Genomic DNA, 23,029 nt, shown 5'->3' with positions numbered 1-23,029 from the left:
GCTGAAGTTGGGTTCTAGGACCCTGCTGGGTCCTAGAGCAATGAAATAGCCCTGCAGCCTGGGCCCTGTGGCCAGCCGAGGGGTTTTTCTTTGCTGTGTAGACATACCCGAAGGGAGCATTCCTTCTGAACATCCCCCACCCCAAAGGATCAGTTTACCTACTCTAACATGGTATTTGTTTATCCTATCTGTTTTGAAATGGGGGGAGCCAAATAATCCTGTGTACATTTCAACGCTAAACTAATTCAGGGGAAGGAGGGAGACAAATTGAGATACACCACTAAAGTTTTAAATTTCCAGGCTTATGCAGTAGTTACTATTCCTATTATAGATTTTTATTATGCAGCAATAGCGCATCTTCAAACATTGCTGCAAGGTAGGCAGCTCCAGTTCTTAAGGTTTATGAATAAACCAACTCCTATTAAAATTAGTGACAGGTATCACTCATTCGAATAATGGCAATTTCACAGCCAAAGCTCCATATATATTAGCTTGAGACCAGATTTGAAAATCATTGTATATTGCCTTTAGCTCCCTCCTTTGTATCTAGTGACTTCAGCACAAGAGGTATGGCTCTCTGTCAAGAGTAATCCTATTTAACAAATTTGCTGCACCTTCCTAGCTATGTTATTAGCAACAGTTAAAGACAACATATTGACTATGGAGTAGTGAACTTAAACCATACCAAATAAATTGGGCATCTACTGATGGGGACAAGATGGTCCATAACAGTGCAGTTCAGATCTAACAGTAGAACTTAGCTCATACACAATACTGATCTTAAAGTGGATTATTATGGGGTGCAGGTGTATAGGTGAAGGTGCACCCTTTTTGTGGATATTAAGCAAATTCATTTTAATTTCTCTATTCAGTTCGAGGTTAAAAATCCTCTGAAATTTTGAAATGACCTCAATTGGCCAATATTTCTTCTTAATCAAAAGAAGTTCAAACATCTTAGATTACATGAAAACAAGCACATAATAGTTGCTGCATTTGCCTGCAAAACTACTGCAACACCAGTAACTAAATTATTATGAAACAGTTTTCAGCACCTTAAATATAAAATGGAATAGATGAAACATTCCATAAAACAACCAAAGTTTTATGCAATGCATGGGGACAAAAATACATTTTATTAAGAATTAGTCAGCTAATGTTTTGTATTTTGCAGTATCCAACAGATGATTCTGACTCTCAAATCTAAGAACTACATTCCATTCCTAAGTAACGCATCTGTTTTCACTTACATGTTTCCGTCTATCAGTCTACGTATTTGTTAAATAGAAGAGTACTGGCAGGACACAAAGAAAATACCTTTTTTTCCACTTTGAGACAACAGCAGTGTAAGTTATGGGGTAAATTTTCCAAGCAATATGCAACGATCCAACTATGCAATTTACTAATGAAAGTCATGTAGATAAATCCCAGTAAAATGTTTTGAAATTGCATTCCCCCACAAGTTTAAAGACTGTGTTGCAAAGGCTAGTGTCATTATTCTACAATTGCAAAATTCCAATTTTCAAGATGAAAAAAGAATGAGTCTACACTGCTGCTGGCGGTCAACAGGAGATACACAAGCTACATAAGGTAGCTTGCATAACTCTCATTGACATACTTCACGGTATCTTCACGGTGCTGTGTTGATGGGAGATGCTCTCCCATCAACTCAGCCTTACTCCTTTCAGGGAGATGAATTACCCTAATTGACTGGAGAGCCCATCTGAGATTGATTGAATGGGTCTCTACAACCCACTCAATGAATCCTGCTGCATCGATCACCACGGAGCCGGCAGTGTAGACATACCCTCAAACTGTATGGCAAGATGAAATCAACCAAACAGTAGCAGAATGTTTCTTGTACAAGTCTACAAGACAAAAATGATGCTGAGGATTTACCATCTATCAGGTGTAAAAAGCAGTGTCTGTAAGTAGTAAAGAGGTCTTTATTTTGGGTAAGCTACCTCTAACATCTAAATATAGGCTTTCATTTGCTCTGCTCATGCCATGCATCAACTAGGATTTAGGCATATGGATAGTTGGAGCAGCAGCTGGGGGCTTTCCCAATTTATTCCCGTCTGACATTTTCCCCATTAAACCACCCTCCTTCTTTCAAGTGCACATGTATCAGGCGACCCTGGAGATGACTGAGCAGAGAGTTTCCAGGACTAATGGTGCTTGCTTACATACCCATGTTATATACTTCCATCCCAACTCTGCTCTTGGAATCTGAGAGCATAATCTCCATAAAGTTCCCATAGGTTTATGTGCAGGGACAGTTACCTTTAAAACTGGGTCTCTCTTGTGCAGGTACAATTATCTTGCCACTGGTCCTCCTTTTGCATTTGTTTTTTTTAAAACATGCATGTGACACATTAGTATCTATTTCTTTATAAAATGTACCAAACAAAATAATCAGTAGGAGTTTTCAGTATAGACAAGTACTTTGTCGGCACTGAGCTCTGTATGAGACAGACAACAGGTTCCATTCACAATCCACAATTCTAAACATTAACACTCTCAAGAGCTATGCATATTATATATTATTTGGTTTTACAGAATTTGGGGTTTTGAAAAGTTCACTGCATTTTTCCTAACTTGATTCACAACCACTTCTCACAGTAAATCATGACTGCTCAGTGAAGACTAAAGAACACATGCATTTTATTTGACAAGTTTTACTATACTTTTTATACAACAGCCTGATGCCCCATTTATTGCTTTTTTTTTTTAAATAGCTTTGGTTGAAAGCCAGTATTGGGTGCAATGAAACTTTCTGCCTTATAGTCACATTATAGAAGTGGACATATACAACAAGATGACATGATTTAGAAGATACAGTTTCTAGATTAGTGTCAGGGTCTGCAACACTGGTGATAAACTTAACCTCCAGAGACAGGAACATCAGAGCAACATGGCACCATGCCCCATCAGCTCACTCAAAGAGAATCTGAATCAGCCCCAAAGCAAGTCAGATCAGATGATAAAAAAAGCTGAGGTAAAGAGAGAGAGAGAGAGAGAGAGAAAACCCTTCACGGGAGGTGCTAATTTGTCAGCATTGCTAATGAAATTCCTGTGGCTGGCATTGCTGCATTGCCCTGGCGTGGCATGCAAGACCAGTAGGACAATTCCAAACCATGGGTTTGAGGGAAGGACAAGAAGAAAGACAAAATGGGGAATGCAGAGTGTCCCATGCTTGTGATAGATGCCTAAGGGTATGTCTATAAAGTCGCTGCCGTCAGATCGACCTATCTGGATCGATTGAGCGGTCAGTGAAGACCCGCTCAGATCGATTCAGAAGTCAACACTGGTAAACCACCTCCTCAAGTGGCATAGCGCTGCGATGACGGGAACGTGGTTCCCGTCGGTGCAGTGCAGTAAAGACACCATGCAGAAGGAAAGCACAGTACTCGACGGGAGTTACACAAGCTACTCTGCGTAGCTTGCATAACTCCGGTCGACTGCCACCATATCGCCAGGTCAGTGTAAACCAGGGCTAATAGCGATGATTGGGTGACTAGCGATTCCTGGATGACTTAGCCCTGGTCTACACTGACCTGGTGATTCGGTGGCAGTCGACCGGAGTTACGCAAGATACACAGAGTAGCTTGTGTAACTCCCGTCGACTGCTGTGCTTCCCTTCTGCGTGGTGTCTTCACTGCACTGCGCCAACGGGAATCGTGTTCCCGTCGATGCAGCACTATGCCACTTGAGGGGGTGGTTTACCTGCGTCGACTTCTGGATCAATTGAGCGGGTCTTCACTGACCGCTCAATTGATCCAGATAGGTCGATCTGACGGCGGCGACTTTGCCGCCATCAGCATAGACATACCCTTAGCAATAAAGATGCATCAGATTACACTTATACGTCCCTCATTATAAGTAATACCAGGGGGGGAAAAAAAAGGCAAATAAAAGCAGCACCAGAGAATTTGACAGAAAATGTCACAAAGCAGCTACAGAGGGTAATCATGTCAAATGAAATTTTGCTTTTTAAAAGTCTGTTTTAATCCCTACAAGTATCTGTTTTAGCAGTATGGAAATTATACAGTTAAATTTTACAGTAGAATGAATTAAACTGATGCCACCTCCTGCCAAATTGCTCATCAATTGGGAAAATTATTGCTCAACTGAGCTTTCTTTTTAATAGACTTATCCCACTCTCTGAAGGTATCTCCACAATACAAGGGAAAATAATCAAGTTTACTCTTTAAGACTGGATGGAATGCTCTGTTCGGTGCATCTTAAGTGCCTTACACTTCAAATAAACTACGCAGTTTTCAAGAGCACTTCAGATTACAAAATCCAGATCCATATTTTGTATCAAGAGATGCCACACCTAAAATGGTTCTGCAAACACTCACGGTGACAGTATTCAAGTTGCCTAAGAAAACATGTTATATGCCATTAACTCCTTTCTTCAACAGCTTGCTTTCTGCATATTCACATCACACCATAAACATTTTACTGCAAATGCTTTTTGTCTTCATCTGCCTCTATAGTATGACTAAGCCCCAAATTAGGATACAGACAACAAATCTGAGTCAAAATGCATCCAACAACTTGCATGGGCAGCATTAGTCTTGAGTTCTCTGATGGTGAATAGACTTCTTTGCCCCTATAATTTATAGAACTTTTATTTTAGTACACTACCAACAAATTATTATGTATTAATTTGGGGAGACTATAAAACTACAGGAGCTCTGTCTTTATATTGCTCCAAAAAGCCTCCAAAAGTTCTTTAGCTTATCCCAAGGACTTCCAGGCCTACAGGGGCCATAATCAGGACTCCCCATTCTCAGTCATCTTCCTCTTCCCAAAAGACCTTGACTTTCTCTTACTTGCATTCTTCTTTACAAGAAGCCTAGAAACCTGATATCCCGTCCCTGGATGGGTGACATCTGAAGAATATCTAAAAGATGTTGGTGATTCAGCAGCTGGCAAAACCAATGGACTTTAGAGAGTCCTGCTGAGACCAAGCAATGTGCAAAATCTTACTGTGACACTACCCCTTGATACTCTAGTGAAAATAATACCTTACAGTTGTAGGTTTTGTATTACATGCAACTTGAGTACTGAATAAAAATAGAGATTATAGCATACCCCTCAGTCACATCACCTGAACTATGCATTGTTGACTTTGTAACACAGCTGAGATTTTACTATCTTCTGCTGAACAGTGAATGCAGCCTTATTCATCTTAAATTTCCTATAGAGTAAAGCCTGTAGAACACATTGTAACAGCTGTCTCAAGTGCAAGAACAGGAATTCTTGAACAGGCATATATTTTTATTTTATTATTATTTATATTTTTAGACTTTGGACTATATGATAGAACTTTTAGGAGAAGATGAAAATTTTGATTCTTTGGAGTCATTTGGAGAAGGAAAAATTGTTGCCTTTTATAATGAGGACATTAGTACCTTCAAATCCATAGCTTAAAATGGCCAAAAATATAAACAAACCAGCCCAAAACAGTGATGTGAAATCCATCACTTTAATTATTTCCAGACTTTTATCTTCCATCTCAAGAACTATGCAGGTATATAGGATCTGAATAATTCAGCAGGAATCAGTTGCTTGTGAGTTTATTGTGTGCAGGCTAAAGAATAATGAGGGAACATGGTCCCTGCAGATTTATACTTTCAGTAGCAATATTCTGCTAATTGAGAGCAATTGTTTGGTAAACAACCATATTTCCCCACTCCCCCCCACTTCATTTTAGTCACAACAAGGACTGGTCAGATTCTGGACACATAGTTCAAATGTGTTCTGTTTTGTAACCAAATATAAAGCACCCTCTTATGTGGCTCTTACTAACCAGTCAAGTAACAGAAACTTCTTTATTTCTCACTTTTTAAAAATTTAAACAAACACACAGTTTGGCCCAATTGGCAATATCTGCCCTGGAAGAAGTCAGTGCTAGAAAAGAATGGCACAGGTCAGGACTGAGATACATTGGCATAGTGGTGCAGGACATTTTTACAATATTTTTCACATAGTATCAGTGGGTAACCTGTGCAATCAGGCTCAGTTCAATGTGCAAGAAAACTCCCCCAATGCAGCTTTATGGGGCTAAAGAAACAATTCCCTTGTTTGTTTCTGCTTGATCCTTTCAGAAATGCAAGCTAATTAAACACATCTACAAGGCCTTTCCTAAAATAGAGCAAGTCAAACCTTCTTAGACCCAATTTGCACAGCTAGATAAAGCAGGCAAAAGGTCACAGAGTTTCAGGTAGTCAGTGACAATATAGCTAAACTTAAAACGCATATCAAAGAAAGTGATGCAGCTGACTTCAACAAAGCTTGCTTGCATGAAAGCTGACTTTGGCCCATATTATCTACTCATGCATTTTCACGTCTATTTCACACCCTCCTCAGTCTCCATCCTGTCACCCCAACTTTTATCATATAATCAGATACAAATAAATACTTCTAAAGTGGTAATTCACCATGAATCCCTTGGAGCCTTTAACAACCAAGCTTTTTGAAAGACTCTCTAACACACATAATGAAACAGGGTACAAATTCCCAAAGGGCAACATCTAAAGTTAATAATGAGATACTTGGAAGGGCATGTCAGCTGCAACACAATATACACAATGTGGCCACATTTGAAAGTACTAACCATTGTTCATACAAGGATTATGAGAACATTAAGCAGCAAAAGGTGTAAAAATACTGTAGTTTGCCAATTAAGGGGACAAAGCTTAAGACTGTGCTCTAACAAGGGTCTTGTTACTAGAGTAGTGCATTTTTCTTTTGAAGCTATTTTTTTTTTTTTTAAATATCCCAGGAAGACAATAGAATAGTACATTAGAGTAGAGGTTCTTAAGCATGGTCATATTGCAGAGCAACTGTTAATAGTGAGGATATCTCATGGACCACCTCCATTTTCATCCATCCAATCACACAGGCTGCCCACCTTCCTCTAGCACATGAGGGAGCACTCTTTTTCTCAGTTCCCCATCCAGTCAATTTCCTTTCATACAAAATTAATTCTCCATCCTCTTTTCTCTTACACTCATGTTTCCAAATTAATTTTCCCATCAACCTTGAAATCAATTTTCATAAGCCTTAAGCAAATTAAAAAACCAATCCCTTCCTTACATCAGTTTTAAAAATCAGTTCTCAGCCCCCTTCTCTGCAATTCATTACCCCTGCAGATTCTTTGGCCTCCTTCCATGAGCAGTCACTTCCATGGTCCCATCACATCTAGTTCCTTTCTATTGCTCTGACCCATCTTGGGCTGCTTTCTTTCCTCCTCTTAACTTCACAGCCCAGACTATTCCTTCCTTACCCCCCTTTTATTCAGCACTTTCAACCCAGGTCCTTTTTCCTCAGTTCCTACTACTTAGGCTACTCTCCAGCCCTCCTCTTCCGGGTCCTCAGCCTAGTTCCTTCCTTCCTCCCTCCCTCCCTCTCTCCCCAGGCCAATTTATCTTAAAGAATTGATGATCTGGGTCCTCTGGTGACCTCCTCCAGCAATGGCACTCTTTGGCAGCAGTGTCTCCCATCTGAGGAAGTTTTTTTGAGGGAACACTACATCCTGCAGTCTTTCTCCTCAGTTGGCAGCAACTCCCAGAGGTGGCAGCAGGTCTGTCCTATCGTAACTCCTATCCTGATAACTTGCCTCTTCATTGCTTAGTAGATGTGGTGGGCGCTTCCCTTGGCCTTCTGCCAGTGGCAATGGCTTCCACTTTGTACAGGGAGTGATTGTTCTTGATTCTGCGAAGTGTGGAAGAGGCAGCTTTATTTATAGACCTGGTGGCAGGTCTAGCTCCTGGCTTTCAGGAGTCCTGGCTGGAGCTGTACACAAGAGGCAACACCATTACATGACTTCCCAGCTCTCTATGGACCACCAGTGGTCCAGAGATCAAAGTTTGGAAGGAAGACACTGAAGACAACAAATGCAGGTTTTTTGTGTGCGCGCCTTTTTAAAATAAAGTAAATGAGGACTACCAACCCCATAGCAGCAACCTATTGAGGTCGGAAGTCTTTTTAATCAAGGTGATAACATTTATAAATAATTTTTATCAAGTGTTAATGTTAAACACAAAACTATGCAGAACTCCCACCATTAGCATTTGCAATGCCATGTGTTTTGGTTTAAGAGGTATTACATGTCACCTACATGAGGATTTTAATCTTCTACCAGATATTTGTATTTCTTAGTTCTTAGGCACAATAGCATCCTAGCTGTTCTTCAGGTTGGAATACTTTGAAAGCTCAACTGTGCAGAGGGAATAATAAAAGGAAAGGACTAAAAATTCCACTTGGCAAACAAACATACTAAGTTGCAAAGTGTTCAACTTGTGTATTTTGCAGTAGGGTGGTCTTATGAGGTCCTCCCCAGCTAAAGTTTTCTGAAAGACCTATCATTTAGTGCAATCTGATCCATTTCAAAGGTCAAACATATTCTTTTCAGAAGTATTTTTAGGAGCCTCAGGGATGACGTCTCTTACAAGTTTGTTCTAGCCCTATCCAGGAAGGTTAACTCCATCAGAGGCAGAGAAATCCTCCCCACCTTTCTTTCTGTTTGGTGGCAAAATTTTAACATGAGGCTCCCAGGACCCACTCTAACACATCAGTGAGGGAAACAACCTAGAGAGAATTACTACAGTCCTTGAAGAAAAATCTCTGCAACTAATAACTTGAATTTTTTTGACACTGGGAGGAACATTATAATGCATATTGTTAACAACTAAAAGTGAACATCAATAGCTGACGACATATGCACTGGTTCAAAATACTACATGTTCGAAACCATGCGTATCTTCAACTTAAAAAAAAAAGTAAGTCGCTGATTCTCACATGGCAGTTTCTTCAGAAGGAGTAGGTTTATTTTATAAAATGTTAGTGATTTGGAGTCAAAAGTGTTCCAGAGTTTAAGAAACATTTTGAATGTTTTCAGTGCTCTCTCTCTGCAAGTCTGGAGAGTGCTAATGATTCTACATGTAAGGAGCTCACGTTAGAAGGTACACTGAGAACACACACACCTGAAATGAGACACACCTACATTTTATAATCAACAAGAAGGACTAATTGTGTTCTCCAGCTTCCTAACTGGTTTGTCTCTAAACTTCAGATCATTCTTCCTTCTGTTAGGGGTGAAAAGTAAGATTACTGCTTCCCTGAAAAACACTACTATAGAATATTACAGATAATTGTTAATGCCCAGCTACTTTTCATTCCACTACTAGCACATTTTGAAAGGATGGTTTTACTTTTTTCTCCTAAAATAATTCAGTTATAATAGGTCAACCCAGATCATGAGACATTTATAAAATAGGGTATCTTCTCAAAGGAGGAGTTTATAACAGACTTCAGTGGATCTGGGAACTGAAGTACAATAAAAAGTAAATAGAGAGTTTTATCCTGAGAGAACAGTTTTGCTCCACTAACTTCCTGAAAAACTTCATGTTGTTAGTAAATTTGTTGGACTATGCCTATGTGCAGATAGACGCTTGACCATCCCTGGTGATAAGTACCACTAATGAAGCACCACACCTATTGTCTCTTTGTTCTATCCATCTTACTGTCATGATGAAAACAGACTAAGCAAGTAGCAAAGATTTACTTCAGTTCTCAATTACTGACAGCTTATTCAGATCACATGCTCTTCAGGGCAGGAACATGTCTTTATACCTACCGGCAAAAGGTCTAAGCTCACTATTGATGCTATACATATACTACTACTACTATACTACTGACAGTGCAAATGCTTTACATACCCTACAACCACTCAAAAACAGTTAGAATAATATATTTGTTATAATGAAAGTTTGCCCTGACACTAATGTTGAATAAAAATTTAAGTGATGTGTGGCAAAGTTTCTTCTATACTTTGTAAATGAAGAGTCCTAATTCTAAATAGCTTAAAGTGGTTTGGATGAACCCATTCATTATGTTCACACAAGACTTTTTATACTCATTCCAGTGAATAGCAGGAGCCCCACTGGCTCAGTCTTCCTGGCTTCATTGCTACTGCACTTCGGCAAAATGCCATTAATGACTCAGACATTTATTTATCCTTTATTTTTAGACTAATGGGAACTTTATGAATTCCTTTCCTGCCTTCTAAGAGCAAATACCATTTAGCTTTGATCCTGAAAAACAGTGATTTAGAATAAAAGCTCAGGTGATTTTACCTATTTCTGATGATATAATAGTTAATTTTTTGCTTTACTGATATATTTACACATTGGATTCTATACAGAAAGTGATTACAACTATTAAAATATTTTCTAGCGTACATATATTTGCCAAGATTATTATTTAAAGAAATCCCAAGCATAGACTCACATCTATTTTAATTTCTATTTTCATTTACAGTCTAGTGCATGCAAAAGAAAAAATGTGCATCCACCCCAATGTTAAGTATCTTCATCTCTTTTAAATGGCAAACTATTTGGGGAAAAAAGACAAATTTACCAGATTATCAATGATTTGCATATGTGAGATTACAAACTGCAGTATTTAGAATTATGAAGAGCTTTTGGATATTTTGAGTTCGGAAAATCCTTACTACTTACTCTTAAAACTTACTATGTACTCTTGTACTTTTTAGCAACATTTGCAGTTAGCTTAAAATATGTAAGGGAAAATATTCAAAATATTTTAGCATTAAGAAGTTCCACATAAACCACTGCTGCAAAATCTTTTAGTATTGAGAAGTTCCACACTGTGCTTTCAGATGAGAATATATCTCTTCAGATGGTCATTCTTTATAAATGCTTGTGAAGACAATGGAGGGTATTTGTATGCCTTTGATTTTATGTCATTAATGGGAGATTTGATTTTCATCTTTTTGATTTGAACGGTTTATTCCATGAAGGGGACATCAGGCATGTAATTTGCTTTTACATGTTTATTTAATATTCTAAGAGTTATCACTTAAGCCTTTAGTATTTTATTATAAAATTTTATTGCGAAATTTTTTCAACATATCCTAATGCACTTCCAGATATTACTCGTTTATGTTGTTACTTTTACTTTTTATTTTTTGGACAACAGAAAAAAGATGAGAGAAAATCTTAGCAGGAGGTCTGCACTGGCACAAATACACTCAGTAAGGCATGTAAAGAACTAATACTGTAGGCTTCTCAAGCATTTCCATACACATTCTCAAGAGGATTATTTTTCCCTTGTGAAACAGTAGTCTAAAGGGACTTCCTGCCCTAAGCATCAACAGCAACGAACCAGTTTTAAATTGACAATACTGCAAATAATTTTAAACTGACTTTCTTCCAGCCTGAAATCATGTGCTTATTTTATAGTCTATTCATTCTTCTTCAAGTTGCAGGACACTAAATTCCTGTTTCCGTTTTGGTTTTTAGTAAAGTAGAATAAGATTTATTTTATTTTTCTAGTATGGCAACAAAAAACCTCATGTTACATACTTTTAACTGTGAATTTTTATACAAACAGAACATGTATTACAAACAGGCAAATGAACTTAGCTTTTTTTTTTTTTTAAATAAGCATGAAGATAATACTTTCAAAATTTGTTTCCTTAGGTCCATCAATATAAATGGAACATGAAAATGCAAACAATATTTTCAATTTATGTTTCCATTTCAGTTAATAGCGAACACTGACAAAGTGAAAACAAATGTGGAGATAAATTAAAGAAAAATAGAATGTTTGCAAAATTGAAATCTTAAGTGTTTAGCTTTCATATTACTTTGAAGTTACAGCCATGCAGACACAAATGTGAGCAAATTAATGCAGAGTATGGTGAGAACAATTAGTATAATTTTTCATTCCTTCTATATTACAGGATACATGACAGCTAAATCTGAGTTTAGGAACTTCATTGTCAGAAATGGCTTAAAATTTCTACAAATTTGATAATCTGAAAAAAATATTAATGTTTCTGTACCTGTAAGAACTGTGATGATGAAAGACTTGTATCCCCAAACTATACTTTTTTCCTTTGTAAAAGACTGGAATATATTTCACTGTTATACATGTTCATTGACATATAGGAAAACAATCTCACCTTAAGCAACACTTAGTGTAGCTTTTAATTTTGTTAGTAAGAATAAAAATATTAAATGCAATATTTAATCTTAGTATTAAATTAAAAACAAAGTCCTTTAATTTTTGTAGTTTTTCGGAGATTTGTATTTTAAGTCTATATACACTATGATTTCCAGCCTGAGCAAGAAGCACTCCCAGGAGCTCCCCCACAGCCACCTGGACTAACTCTCACTGCCTCATCTTCACATTTGGGGGAAGTGCCTTAAAAGGTGTTCCAGGTTCTGGGACAGACTGTACCTCATGTGACTCAGTCAGCCAGTGAGAAACTGAATGGGGCCATACAGCAGACACTCTGAAACAGGCAGGGACGTGAGACCCAGGTCCAATTGTGGTAGAGATATAGTTTATTTTTTGTAAGAGAGTACAGTGACTCTTATAGTCTCCCTTATTTTGTCCAAAAAAGTCTAGAGAATTAGAAACAAGAGGAAACTTAGGCAATCCAGTGAGTGCAGTGAAGGGAAATAAAGCAATTATATATATTTTCTTAACTAAAAATCATGTAGACCTTGTTTTACGTTAGTTTTTTTCCTCAGTTTCTTTCGAAATCAATTAGGAGATTAATTGCACAATATAAATGCTATGTTCTATAACGTATGAGGTGTTGTTGTAGCCATGTTGATCTCAGGATATTAGAGAAATGAGGTGGTTGAAGTAATATCTTTTACTGGACCAACTTCAGTTGGTGAAAGAGATACCAACTTTGCACCATGGATGTCACCTCCCTATACACCAATATTGCACACAATGATGGCATCACTTTCTGCCTCAAATATTTACAAGATAATGGAGAACCCTTGAGATATCCACCCTGATCACATGGTCAAACTCATCCATTTCATCCTCTCACGACAAATTTTACATTCAACAAAAAGTTCATGCTTTGTCCAAATTATGAGAACAGCCATGAGTACTAGGATGGCTTCCCAGTATGCCAACCTCTTTGTAGGCCACCTTGAAGTAGAATTTCTGGTTGAATGCACTGTGAAACCAATGATATATTTGAATTACATCGAAGATATTTTTGTTCTCTGGATGGATGACCTAAAATCCCTCACAGGATTTCCACTACAATTTCAAAAACCACAACGCATCTATCAAACTCTCTCTAGAACATACTCATAACATCAACTTCCTGGGCACCGCAATCAGCCTCAACAATGGAATCATACAGACATACATAAAAGAAACACATGGATCACCACATCTACCATCACAGATCCAGTAACCACCCCCCAAACACACCAAGAAATCTGTTATCTACAGCAAGGCACTCAGATAGCACAGAAAGTCCAGGATATACACCTTAACACACTTAAAACTGCCTTCACCAAATAAGGACATTCCAGAGAAGTAGATCACATCATCAAACAGGTCACCCCAAATTCCCTCTAGAGAACCTGCTTCAATACAGGAATAAAACCCTCTGTGAGCGCACACTGCTAGTTGTCACCTACAACCCCACACTGGAATCCATATGGGGTATCAAACAATTACAACCCATACTTCATGGGGACCACATTCTGAAATAAATCTTTCCTGAACCCCATCTTCTGGCCTTCAAATACCACAGCTTCTCCAAGCTCATCAGAAGTATGCTCCCCACAGACTAGGACAAACCAACTCAAAGCAGTACCAGACCCTACCAGAACATATGCAAAACTGGTAGACACATTTCCACTGCTACTATAATCAATGCTCCTCATATGACACCTTTCACAATCAATGAGTCCTACACATGCCTATCACAACATGTGGTGTACCTCAACCAGTGCATTAAATGTCCAGTAACAACTACGTGGGTGAAACCAGACAATCACTATGCTCTTGAATGAACTCACACAGAAAAATGATAAAAAGACAAAAACACCATATCACTTGTGGATGAATATTCACAAAGCAATCATTCATTGTATGTATGACCTCTCAGTCCTTTTTCTAAAAGGAAACCTGCACAACACCTTCAAAAGACAAGCCTGAAGCTTAAATTAATAACTGCTAAATACTAAAAATCACAGATTGAATAGAGAAACTATATTTATGGCTTATTACAACCATCAATAACCCACATAACCCACCCACAGCTTCTCCCCCTCCTTTTCCTATGACTAGAGGGGTGTTAAAGAGCCACTTTATGTGAATGGTTCTCTGAAAGGTGTCAACTACTTATGCTAAACAATCTGTTGCACCTTATATTTAGCTGTGACACTCTGGGTACATTTCCCAGGCCTTGTCTACACTAAAAAAATAAGTCGACATACATAATGTTGACTTAAAGCCACCACTATCATTACACTGGTGGCTGATATCCACACTGCTCTCCTTGGGTCGGTGGAGAGTGTCCTCACCAGAACACATCTCTCAGCTCTCTGCAGGCTATCCCCCCCCACACTCCCTGATCCCAGCTGGGGCTGGAAGTATCCCCCCACACTCCCCGGTCCCAACTGAGAGCTGGGGGAAGCCGTTCCCCACATCCTGCCAGAAAAGCAACCATGTCCATTTCACAGTTCAGCCATTTAATTGACATGGCTGCCTGGGTGGTGAGCAGGTGGAGAAACTCCCCGACTTCTGACCCCGGCTCCCAGCTGGGACTGGGAACCAGAAGCCCCAGCTTCTCAGCTCTGAACAGGGCAAGGAGCCAGGGCTGCTGCAAACCGGGATTACTACTTCCCAGTTCCAGTAGGGAGCAGGGCGAGAAATCAGGGAGTTTCTCCACCTGCTCCCTACCCGAGCAACCATGTCAATTACACAGCTGAGCCATGAAATTGAAATGGCTGCCAGAACCAGCCGGGACCAGGAACCAGCCACTGGGGCTTGCTGCCATGGCCCGCAGGCCAGCACCAGGCTTCCAGCCGCTCGCCTGGTCCTAGCTCAGAGCCGGAAGCCAGGCTTGCAGCCACCTGCGGCTTCCTTGGTCCTGGCTGATAGCTGGGAGCCGAGCCGCTCATAGCTTCCCCAGTCCCAGCTGGGCTCCAGCTGCCAGCACTTGCACTTTCCAGGACTTCTCGCGCTGCTCCAAACTTGGAGTGGGAACCGGCTGCCCCGGTTTTCTTGTCAATTTCACCGCTCTAGCAGTCCAAAGTGCCTTTGCTGGTGTAGTTTATTTTGTTTGGGGAACCAGTACAAGCTATACTAGGAGAATTTGCTGGTATAGCTATACTGGTAAACCTACTGTGCTACAAACTAGTCTTACATCTATTCTGGCAGGTGTCCAGTTGTTATGTTATGGGCAGGAAACAGTTTCTAGTTCCTCAGAAACCCTGTGCTATGCTCAAAAAATTCTCCCTTCTACAGCCCTCCAGCAAACTGAGTACTGAGGAACCATGGGACTCAGGTGCCTTTTCTTGTTTTTTCCCCTCACTCCTCTTAGTAAACAGTAAGACAGAGCTCAGGGAAGGCAGATCTCCTCTTTTTTCTCTGAGTTTACTCCTCAAATATTTCTTCACATGCGAGTGCACAGTTCAGACTTCCTTTTCCTGCCATCCACCTGAAGTGCCAAGCTCAGTGAATTCTTCTGCTCTGTTTTTCTGGGTGCAGTACATTCCTCTTGCAGGAGGCTGGGTGCAGTACATTCCTCCTCTCTTTAGCTCTTTATTGTCAGGCTTTCCTTCTGTCTGTTGGGTGTGCTCTTCCCCAGAGAACAGAAACTTCTCAATGCTACTTGCTACAGCATTCTCTTAACTACATCTCTTTTATTGAAGAACCGTGGCAATCTTTTGCGGAAGTTTAATGGTCGATCATTTTAGAGCCGATGACCCAACTTCTCCAGTCAGTCTCATATTCTATTGATAGCTAAGTCTACACTGAAGATTTCACAGAAATTGTGTACCATTTCACCAACACAAATGCAGATCCAACAAGGCAACTAGAGGTGCTAGTACAGTTCAGCTGCAGCCATTTTTACACCGTTGCTAGTACCAGAGGAGCTGTGCATGGGCTAAAGCATCTGTAGGAGATCTACCTAAAATCCTCAGTGCAGACAGGGATTATAATCACACTATATACACAGTAATATCAGTAAGCTATAAGGAAATAAGCAAGCAGTTAATTGCAATTGCTGTGGGTTCTCTTCTCTCCCCCCTCTCCTTCTGCTGAGAGGCAATTTATATTATTAGATTTGTATGTATTTTCTGGATTAAAACTAAATAAAAGATCATGCTCATTTCAATAGCAGATATCAGTGATTTCAACCAATTTGTTCACATCATGCTTTCATCATATTTACCACAATAATTTATTTCCACCTACTATTATTTTAGAGGTACACTATCAGGTTAAATCTAGTTGTTAAAATACAAATGTTTTAACTGTGTTATAAATTAGATTAATACTTTAATTAATAACCTTAGATTAATAAAAACGAGAAGTTTAATTTACATTCACTATCTGTGTTCTATGATACTGTACATCTTTCTTAGGTTCCACAATAAATGTGCTAATTTGTTTCCCTTTTGTTTTAGTTTTTAGTCAATTCCATCTTCAAGTCCTCCTTATACTATGGCAAGGCTTCATTACTTGGGTTACAAGGGTGGGTTAAGGACTCATGGTTCATGGTACATCTCTCATTGTCAGGGGCATAAACGTGGCTGTTAGCAGGATGAGCCTATTTTGATTATTGTTTGCTCTAACCAGGGATCTTTGAAACTGATATCTGCATCATTCTCCATATGTTTATTTGTGCCATTCACAGGGGTTGACACTTGGCAAAGTAGGGATTTTAATGTGTGTATTAATAAAAACAATTATTGCTGCCAAGAACATGAATGTTTAGTTAGTTTAGATAAACAATTTAGCATTCAAGAAAACAAAACCAAAATCTCATTTATAATTTTAAATAGATAAAGTACAAATAATTAAAATGTCTCCGGAAAAGCACAAATCATTTGTTAGTCTATTAGCAAAGTTGCTCTGTAAGATGACCACAAATTAAACAACATGGATCGTGAAAACTCTTCTTTTAACTAAGAACTGGCAAATCAATTATTTTTGCAAGTGATTAACACTATACTCCAACCACCAGCTGAAAGATAATTTTCTATTAACAAGTACTGTACGTTTTTGTTTCCCTCACCAATTTTAAGTTTGCTGTTTGTTTTTTAAAAAAAAAAACTTGGCTACAATAGTGATGTTTTAGAATGTGTTCCAATAGGATTGATCTGTCCTCATTCTTTTGGCAACTTAAGTTAAATATTTCTGTCAAATTTTATAATGTAATATGATTTGAAGTAATAAGGGATGACAGTCCAGATTTTACATCTAAATAAAGAGCTTTAAATGTGTGTCTAAAAATGTTTTATTGTGGTTGTACTACAAGCTTAACTATGAAATAAATTAATTTTTAAAGTATTTCATGAACTCTTTCAAAAAACTTTGAGAGCAAAACCTGCATTAAAAGGGTTATTTTTCTGTGAATTTATCCTCAGGATTACTTTCTTAATTAGGTGTCATTAACATTTATTTAACATATTAATATGTTTTTACACAAAAATTTCATCCAGCACCTTCTTCCGTGCCAAAAAAGTCTTGGAGAATACATGGTGCAATTAGAATACTGTCATGCCTTCTTTCAAATCTTGAATTCTATCAGAAATCTATCACCTTTCCATGACCCTTCAAAACAGAACCTCTGAAGTCTACTTATGTGGTTCTGTGACTTCTGCTTCTTTTTAAGGTTAAGTGGCATTTTGCATTTAAAAACAGGAATGTAACCACTTTGTTATGTATGAAGAATATTGTGTATTCTCTCAAAAATTACAGCACTTTTGAGTACACAGATTTTTTGGGAGAATTCCACAAAGAACAGATCTCTTTCAAAATGGCTGCCAATTTCCTATGGTCTCAATGGAACTGAAGCCCCAGCAGGCCTCAGTTGGTGGCTATTTTGAGAAGGCACTTCTCTTCTATTGCTCTCAATAAGACAGAATATCTCCACCTTCTGACAGCATGAGAGGGAAACCATATTCCTTGAGGGCATTAGACTTCACTGTTACGGAGAACAATGGGAGATGGCTGCAATTTTTGAAAGAGGGACAATTCTTCATGTTTTTTCTTGAGGATAAGATATTATGCCCTAGCCTCTGACAGATAATATCTATTATGCAAAATTGTAAAAGTTCTCAATTTACCTTCTCTAGACTATTCATTATTTCATATATTTTTATCATGGTCTCTCTCCCCTGAGGTAAATAATCCCAATATTTTCAATCTTCCTTCATAGGACAGGTTTTTTCGAGGGACTTGATCATTCTCATTGCTCTTTTGTCTAACTGTGCCACATCTTTACTACAGGAACAGTTAAAGACATTCATCTTGTTGTCAATGGAAAAGAGGAAACTAGGCTGACAGAAGGGACTTTTTCAAAATTCTGAAAGACAGTGATATTGATGATCAAGACAAATACTAGGAAAATCTAGAAGCAAGGAAGCCAGATTATTAACTCAGGGTACACATAACTCCAAGGAACTGATCCTGCAAGAAGCAGAATGCTCTCAACTCTTACACTCTAATGGGAGTTGAGTGCACTTAAGTAACACCATCTGGCCAAGAAGCAGTTGATTATATGCTCAAATGTGGTTATAGGAAGAGGCTGCTATACAAAGGGCCATGTAAGAATAACAGAGTACTTGGCACTTTGTCTTCAACATGCTTTCTAAACATTAGCTATTTAATTCTTACAACACCCATGCAAAGTAAATGTCTGAAGATCAAGTGCTGTGCTCAGACCTCTACATCTTGCCTATGTGCATGTTAAAGTTTCTATTGCACCAACCTATATTAAGATGCTGGAATAAAACCAACATGGAAATTTTGGCCATTCTGGTTTGGAGGATTAAAAACCTTTGGTTTGAACCAAACATTAATTATATACTTGTGGTTTTTGTGCATGTACAATACTCTTTTTAAAAAAATTCTTTGAAATTCCTCAGTCTTTGGAAGTTACTATTTTGTATGGCATGAAGGAAAAATATCTGGTGCTTGCTGATGTAATATTTGGGGTGAAAATAAGTTGTCACTAGACCTAGGTAAAATGGTATGTAAACTACCATGGTCTTACTACCCTGATACCACTCTGGAAGAATCAAGACAACCAAAAGAAAAACAGTTACGTATGATCAATGGCATGGCAATGCACTGAAATGTAACTTTTTTTTCCTCTCTCCATGAATTTGACTCAATGGATCTCCATTCCTCAAGCTAAGTGGTAGCCTTCACAACCTTCAGATAATTTAAAAAAGAGCCTAGGTGAGGACCACCTACCTCATTGTAAGCAGTCATCAATATTAAGATAGTATTTATAAAATAGAAACATCAACCTCAGTACCTGTCTTGAGATTAGGAACTGCTGCAGGCACACCAGACGTATTTGATAATTTTAATATATTTTGTCAATAGATAGTAATTATTTGCGGTTATTGTTATGCCCTTTGTTTATGTGTATCAAGTCTGAAAAGCAGTAGTTAAATTTCTCCTGAATCCCAGATCACTGCAAGGTTTATTCCACCATGGCTATGGCAATATGAAATATTATCTTGCAGTTGATGGGTGAAAGCAATATATTTTGATCATATGAGGTACTAGTAAGCCTACGAGCTTTCTTATGGATTTTTTTTTTCGGGGGTGTGGGGGAAAGGTGAAGGAGAGAGTTTTTAAGCTCTCAGAAAAATTACTGACACATAATAAGGTGTATATAACCACATATTAAGGCATTACAACTGAGCAGTAAAAAGAGAAAAGAGGGTTTTGCATGATATATTTAACGCCATAAAGATGTTGAGTTTTGAGAGAGATGCTCAATTCTAATTCCAAAGCACTAGGAAAACATGCAGCCTTTCAGCAAACAGGGGTTTCTTTCCTTTTTTCTTACTTTTTCTGAAAGTCCTCTATGCTTTATAAGCCCATGACGCTTCTGAAATTTATAATAAATAGATACCAGCTTCCTTTTCTTTCTTTAACAGGTTTCATCATGGAGCCCGATACCTCTCAGATTCTCAGGGAGAAAGTTTGTATTTATTTATTTGATGCAGATAAGCTCTAAAATCCTGAAATTCTGAAAGAATACTTTTTATTTTGTAACTCACATAGCACTGAAATCTATAAAATGGTTTTAAAGAGTTAATTTTAACCCCTCATCTCAGATTCCATGGATTTGTTTTCGTGAATGGTTTTGAATTAAACAAGAGATAGGCACACCCTGGCAGTTTAAGACTATTGAGAATGAACCTTTCAAAATTTGTTGGATTCTAAAAGGAATCTCATTGATTCTTTAGGGTGGCAAATGTAGCTTTAATTTTAACCTGGCAACGGTAAACTTAGATGAACAAGGGATTTGCACAAAGAAAAATCTTAATATTTCATATTCCTGTAACTTGGCATCCCAGGTTATTTTAAACGCAGATTTTTCACCCTAGAAGGTCACCTGAATACCACAGTGTTTGAAGCCCTGGATGATGCATGGTGCCTTAAAAATAATAGTTCATTAATAGATTACATTATCACAGTTCCAAAGTCTTTTCTTTAAATCCATTCATTGAACAGACTTTCAGCCCTGGAGATGGGTACTTAAAAATTCAGCAAATACTTGCTCAAAGAAACAGAATAGTTTGTTTCACTTGTGTTCATGACTCTTTCTATGAATATTCTAGTGAATTAAGGCCCTGATTTAGCCAGATACTTAAACATGAACTCAGAGGAGGAAGATCGCAGCATATGGAGTGGCAAGCCCAGAGGCTGAGGGAGCCTCCTTCAGGAGCTGCGCTATGTGAGTGCCCAGGCTGGCCGCCCCTACCGGGATACGGCGGCCTACTGGCAACACTTCTGTGCCTACTGGGTCACCAGTGAGAAACTCTGCAGGGCCCAGCATGAGCTGCATTTCCAGACTGTCACTTATCTCTGCCTTCTGCGCAGTGTCCGTGAACACCTAATGCTTCACCGAGAGTACCACAGCAAAGGAGAGTGCTCACCTGAGGTAGTTGCTAGCCTTGTGTGCCTTAAACTGCCTCAACAGCCAGGAGAGAAAGGATGGGATCCATAGCAAAGGAAGAGTTCATTAGAATGTTTTCCTGTCACAAGGACTTGAAAATGACTTTTGCTTTGTTACAATTCCTATTTATTGTTAAATAAAAGTCTGTTTATTGAAGAAAAAACCCCAAAACCCAAAAATTTTGAACATGTGAATAATTCCATTGGTAATGAGATGACCCACATGATTAAACACCTTGCCAAATCAGGGTCCAACCTACCAGCAGAAATGTTTGCTGAAAGAGCAACATGTAAATGAATACAGAAAACATTCAAGGAAAGTGGATTTTAAATGTTCCTTCATTGACGTTTATATTAGAAAGCTGATTCTAAATGACTCACTTCCATTTGGGAAACAAATATACCATGTTACCTATATCTCCAGTGAAAAGAGCAAACCAATCATGAACAAACCATGAATTATTTGCAGAAATTATGCAGAGAATTATTTTGAATAAATTTGAGAGAAATCAAACTGCTATCAGACAATTCAGAGAGACTGAAAGACACTTTCAAATTACTTTAAACCTTCCATCTCCTCTAACCAGTTCCTTGAGAGCATCTGCATGCACTGTTTGCTATAAGGACTAACAAAAAAAAAATTAAGTGGCTGTTTGGTCATCAGAGTGATTTCAGAATTTAATGATTTCAGCAGCTTTTATTTTTGCATTTCTAGAAACGAGGTGTTTATAAGTTCCAGAGGAGTAGCTGTGTTAGCCTGTTTTCAGCAAAACAATGAGAGTTCTATGGCAACTGTGTTCTGTGGTGTTTATAGTAACCAAAGTGGCTCATCCTAGGTTTCATCTGCTTATTTGAAAGGCTCTTGAATACTACTTAGAACATATACACAACAATTTTATATTTCAAAATATTTCTCTTCAAAATATTTCTGAAGTCTTGATACAGGAAGGTGACTAAGCTCTTAGGTCTTTCTCTTCTAAAATGTTGCATAATTACTAACACTGGTACATCTCCTCTGGTGATAACTATGGACTATAGACAAGATTCAAAGTAGCTGCCAGCATTTTAACCTCTGTTATTTCTAAATCCAGGGGTGCTGTAACAATTTTTATAGTGGGGTTGCTGAGAGTCATTGAATCAAACTGTGAACCCTGTACCCAATGGAAACCATTTCAAGTCGGGGGTGCGGCAACACACCCGGTGCCCCTAGTTCCAGCACTTATGTCTAAACCTGCCGAGAACAGGTTTACACAATATGGTGGTTAGAACTCTGGTGCTACAAGATCCTTCACTCCGCATGCACTCCTGCCATTGCTTCCTCTGGTGGAGATGAATCCATGATAGCAATTATGAGAAATTTTTCACGAAGAAGACTGACATAGATCAAGCCTAAAAAGATTTATTTAGCACCCTAATTTGCATGCCATTGCTGACTATATTAAACAAAAATCTAAAGAATGCTATTATTGTCTCTTTCTTTTCCCCACGTAGCTTGAGAATTACATCCAAGACAATATGAAGAAAGAAATGGTAGAGATCCAGCAAAACGCAGTGCAGAACCATACTGCAGTGATGATTGAAATAGGAACAAACCTACTCAATCGAACAGCTGAACAGACCCGCAAGTTAACAGACGTTGAAGCACAAGTAAGGATTTCAGATTCCCATTGACTTCAATGGCTTTGGAGCTGCCCATGCAGGGGAATGTCATTAGAGAAATTTTAAAATGTTAGCCGCATATGTCTTTAATAAATAATATACTTAAAACCATCAAGATATGCCCCAGCCTAAACTGAGTAACTGTATAATCTGCCGTAACCCAGACTACTTCCCCTTCCTGCTCTGATTATTCACTTCCTATTTGTCAGGTCACAGCTAAACTGGCTTTTATCTTCTTTGGGACAGGGACCATGCTTCTGATCTGTTAAAATTACATTCTACGCTTCTGAGTGCTGTAAAAATAAAAATTCTTCTTAATTCTGCATTTTAATCAATAATTGTCCTCCCTGAT

General features: G+C 38.4%; 2 protein-coding genes across 5 annotated transcripts in view; one reads left to right on the top strand and one right to left on the bottom strand.

The window, feature by feature from the left end:
* Positions 1 to 23,029, bottom strand: part of MCPH1 (microcephalin 1) — a 211,992-nt gene that overhangs the window by 57,496 nt on the left and 131,467 nt on the right. The window lies entirely within an intron of this gene.
* Positions 1 to 23,029, top strand: part of ANGPT2 (angiopoietin 2) — a 69,055-nt gene that overhangs the window by 3,667 nt on the left and 42,359 nt on the right. For both annotated transcript variants that reach the window (XM_067532026.1, XM_067532025.1), the window contains exon 2: positions 22,510 to 22,665. In XM_067532026.1, coding sequence (XP_067388127.1) covers positions 22,510 to 22,665 — 156 coding nt within the window. The remainder of the gene's footprint in view (positions 1 to 22,509; positions 22,666 to 23,029) is intronic.

Source organism: Emydura macquarii, unplaced genomic scaffold, assembly GCF_026122565.2.
Source record: "Emydura macquarii macquarii isolate MOO-44397 ecotype Brisbane River unplaced genomic scaffold, CSIRO-AGI_Emac_v2 contig_3238, whole genome shotgun sequence".
Classification (NCBI taxonomy): Eukaryota; Metazoa; Chordata; order Testudines; family Chelidae; genus Emydura; species Emydura macquarii.
The sequence above is the reverse complement of the archived record's forward strand: the minus strand, read 5'-3'. Positions and strand labels throughout refer to the sequence as shown.